The sequence below is a fragment of the Merops nubicus genome, unplaced genomic scaffold (assembly GCF_000691845.1).
Source record: "Merops nubicus isolate BGI_N331 unplaced genomic scaffold, ASM69184v1 scaffold9841, whole genome shotgun sequence".
Taxonomy (NCBI): domain Eukaryota; kingdom Metazoa; phylum Chordata; class Aves; order Coraciiformes; family Meropidae; genus Merops; species Merops nubicus.
This window is the reverse complement of record NW_008590270.1, coordinates 8,863-12,299: the sequence shown is the minus strand read 5'-3', so window position 1 is coordinate 12,299 and position 3,437 is coordinate 8,863. Positions and strand designations below refer to the sequence as shown.

The 3,437-nt window shown below is 44.8% G+C and overlaps 1 protein-coding gene across 1 annotated transcript in view; it reads right to left on the bottom strand.

The window, feature by feature from the left end:
• Window positions 1–2,280: 2,280 nt before the first annotated feature.
• Window positions 2,281–3,437, bottom strand: part of SAR1B (secretion associated, Ras related GTPase 1B) — a 6,267-nt gene continuing 5,110 nt past the window's right edge. Inside the window, exon 6 of the mRNA XM_008949870.1 lies at window positions 2,281–2,614. Within this exon, the coding sequence (XP_008948118.1) occupies window positions 2,498–2,614 (117 nt within the window). The 3' untranslated portion in view covers window positions 2,281–2,497. The remainder of the gene's footprint in view (window positions 2,615–3,437) is intronic.

Here is a 3,437-nt window from a genome sequence, read left to right as displayed (position 1 = left end):
CAGAACGTAAGCTCCAGGAGGAAGCTGCTTCCTCCCTCCACTGCATGAACTGAGTATTTCCATCATTCTAGGAATCACTCCTAACACACACTTCTAAAGCAGTATCACCTCCCTTCTTTTTTTAACTCCTCATACTGCCCTTGCTGCTGATGCTACTGGCAGCTGGCTGGAAGGGCAGGTGAAGAGGACCTCTGAGTGCCCACGCAGTGGCTCAGCCTGGGGATGTGGTCTGCAGCAGGACCCCCAGCTTCATTCCCAAAAGCACAGGCAAGAGTCCCAAGTCTCCCCCCTCAACACCACAACGTGGACTCTGCAGGTAGTATTTTTAATCTTGACACCATTGACTGCTCTAACTGTTGTTCTCTGCATTAGAACCATCATCATCAGAAAAATCTAGAGGGGAAAAACAAAAAGGCATGTCCCCTATGTGACAGCTGTGGGTAGGAAAGACTCCCACACTGTCCACACACTGCTGAGAGGCCATTTCTCACCTCCAGTCCTGATTGCTGCAAAGGAGACACTACTCTACAGCTGAGCATGAGTTTAAATGCAGAATTCTCTTATGCTGATCAGTGGGAAAAGCTGCCTGATGCCATCACCCTCATCTTCACCATGCACAAACTAGGCTAGTGCAGTCATAAACTTCAGTTACAATTGCCTTGGTTAGGTTCTGAATTATTCATCCTCTTCAGATGCACAATCTAGGCAGTGGGGAACTGATATCAATGTTGAATCATACAAGGAATTAAGTCTCATTTATTTGCCATGAGACTACAGGCTTTAAATCTGAGATTCAAGCCCAGGAGGGTCAAGAGAGAAAGTCAGAAGTACATTTGCTGATGGAGATATTAGAAGCATAAGGACAAAGGTATTTTGGAGAAGACCTGCAACAGTGAGTGAAAGGGATTCAGTAAGAACACTCGAAGCAGTTTGTGCTTGTACAAAGGGAAATCAAACTGCACATCAAAACTCAACCCCAGCATGATGAATCAGTGACTCCAGGGTGGAAACTCTGCCTTCATTTGACAGGTTCAAGTGAAACATCCCCAGCACACAGCAGACAGAGGTGCTTCAACACCCCTTCTTCCAAAATTACCTGCTTTCTGCTCAGAGAACCAATGCATTCAAAGATGGGGAAAACCAGAAGTGTGGAACCAAGGACTGCAGATCACCAAATTTTAACCCACCCGGGCAGCCAGCAGCTGCCACAGCAGTCAGGTTTCAAGGCAACACCACAGAAAACAATCCAGCCTGTCCCACTTCAAAACACCAAAAAGAGAAGTGGCCAATTGGGCGTGGGCTGAGAAATTTTCACAAGAGCCACTGGCAACAGGTTGGTGCTTTTTTTGCCCTGGCAATTTCACAGGCAAATCTGGAAAACCTCAAATTGAATTAAATTAGGAACAGAATATTTAGTGTAAAGGTTTTCTTCAATTCTTCAAGAAATCCCCTGCATTTCTTGCATTGCTTGAGGGGTTTAATTCATGAGAGCAGCAGAGTAAGACCACTTTTGACATTAGTTCAGGATTTACATTGGCACAGCTGACTTACATTATTTGTACTTTTTAAAGGTGATGCTTGTAAGGGCATTGAATCAGATTTTTCTTTTACTCAGGACAAAATCCTACAATAAATGCAATTTGGTAGTCCAAAAAAAACACCTTTAACAGAAAATGAAACCACTTGGTAGCCTTCTGTGTTTCAGGAGAATATCCCACGTGTCCAGATCATCAGGCAGCCTCACTAGCGAAGACACATTAAAACAAAACATTTTCCATTAAAGTTGCCAAAAAAGTGGATTGAAATTTATTGCATGACGTTGCATAAGAAAGTATATTATTGAAAACTGTAAGGCATCATGCAATTACCCATCAGCTAATTATTTATTATTCCTTGAAAGATGGTTATAGACTTTAAAGTTATAAAACCGGTTTCAAAAAAGTACATAAAAAAATTTAACGAGAGCATTAAATATTATTTTTTTTTTTCACATGTTTGTAGTTTTTCTTTTTTTTAGCTGTTAAAAAGTGCATTCAAACATACTGTACTGGAAAGTTGCTCTGACCCAAAATGGGGCTGGAGACTTGTTAAATTAAAAGCTGCAAAAGAAGGCGGCAGGGGATTGGAAAGCTCACAGGGGGGATTGGAAAGCTCACAGGGGGGATTGGAAAGCTCACAGGGGGGACTGGAAAGCTCACGGGGGGGACTGGAAAGGTCACAGGTTGTACTGAACAGGGGGGATTGGAAAGCTCACGGGGGGGACTGGAAAGCTCACAGGGGGGATTGGAAAGCTCACAGGTTGTACTGACAAACTTGCCTGGAAGAATTTTTCCCTCCTCACTCTTACAATTCAGCCTACATGACAGAATGAGCTAAAAAAGGTGGATTTTTAGAACTAAACAGTCGAACGAATGGACGCGACGTACGCCGAGTGATCAAATAAGGAGCAGACTAAGCACTCAGGGAGGGGAGAGAAGGTACTGGTGGGATTTTGGCATTAATCAATGTACTGTGCCATCCAACGGAAGCCTTCTCCATAGCCCTGTCTCTTCAGCACGCTGCACATGAACACCTCCAGCGGCCTGGCGTTCAGCTCCTTCAGCGGCACGCTGCCCTGCAGGGAGACAGAACCAAGCCAGCTCACAGCAGCCCTGGAAAAAGACAGCTCATTTACACAGCTCCTATGGAATGCCATTCCTGAACTTGGGGTTGGGTCTTGGGATTCTAGAGTGTAGGTTCAGGGTCACTTGAGAAAGAGGGGAAGTGTGTTTTCACCTGCGCCCACGTTGGGAGAGGGTGAAGTGCCTGAGACCAGAAATGCACAGAGGGGAACTGGAGAGCTTGTACTTGTTTTCCAGCCACAGTTCCCTGTTTCCAGCAGCTTTCCAAGCAGATAAAATGACCATTTGCTACCAGCTGTAGGACTGGCCACAGCCAGAGTGCCAAGATGAGGGCAGTAGGATAAAGCTGTTGCTCATCTGGACATTCCCAATGGTGTTTCCTACTTACAGACTAGGTGCAGTGTTGTAAAAACCTGGGAAATACTTTATAAAAAAGTCAGTAGGAACTTTTTATAGCCTGTTATACCTATTCTACAACTAACCTGCACAACTTCAGGCAGAAAATAAGAAGGTAAAGCTCTGTTCTTGCTCAGCCTAAACTCTGGCACTGAAAACTCTAAGGGGAGCATCTGAGAGTGAACAAGGCAAGAGGAATCAGGAGACCAGGTGCCCTCCTCAGCTGCTGGGGTGGAGGCCACACCAGGACAGTTTTGGTGGCTGCAGGGAGGTGTCTTTCCAAGAGCAAAGGACAATGGAGCAACTTGTTTCTAGTTCCAAATGCCTCCTGCAAGTAGTACACTGTATTTACTTTAAATTAAGAAGTGTTGAAGCATCACAAAGATCCCTAATAATCTGCCCTCTTGCTATGCATGGCAG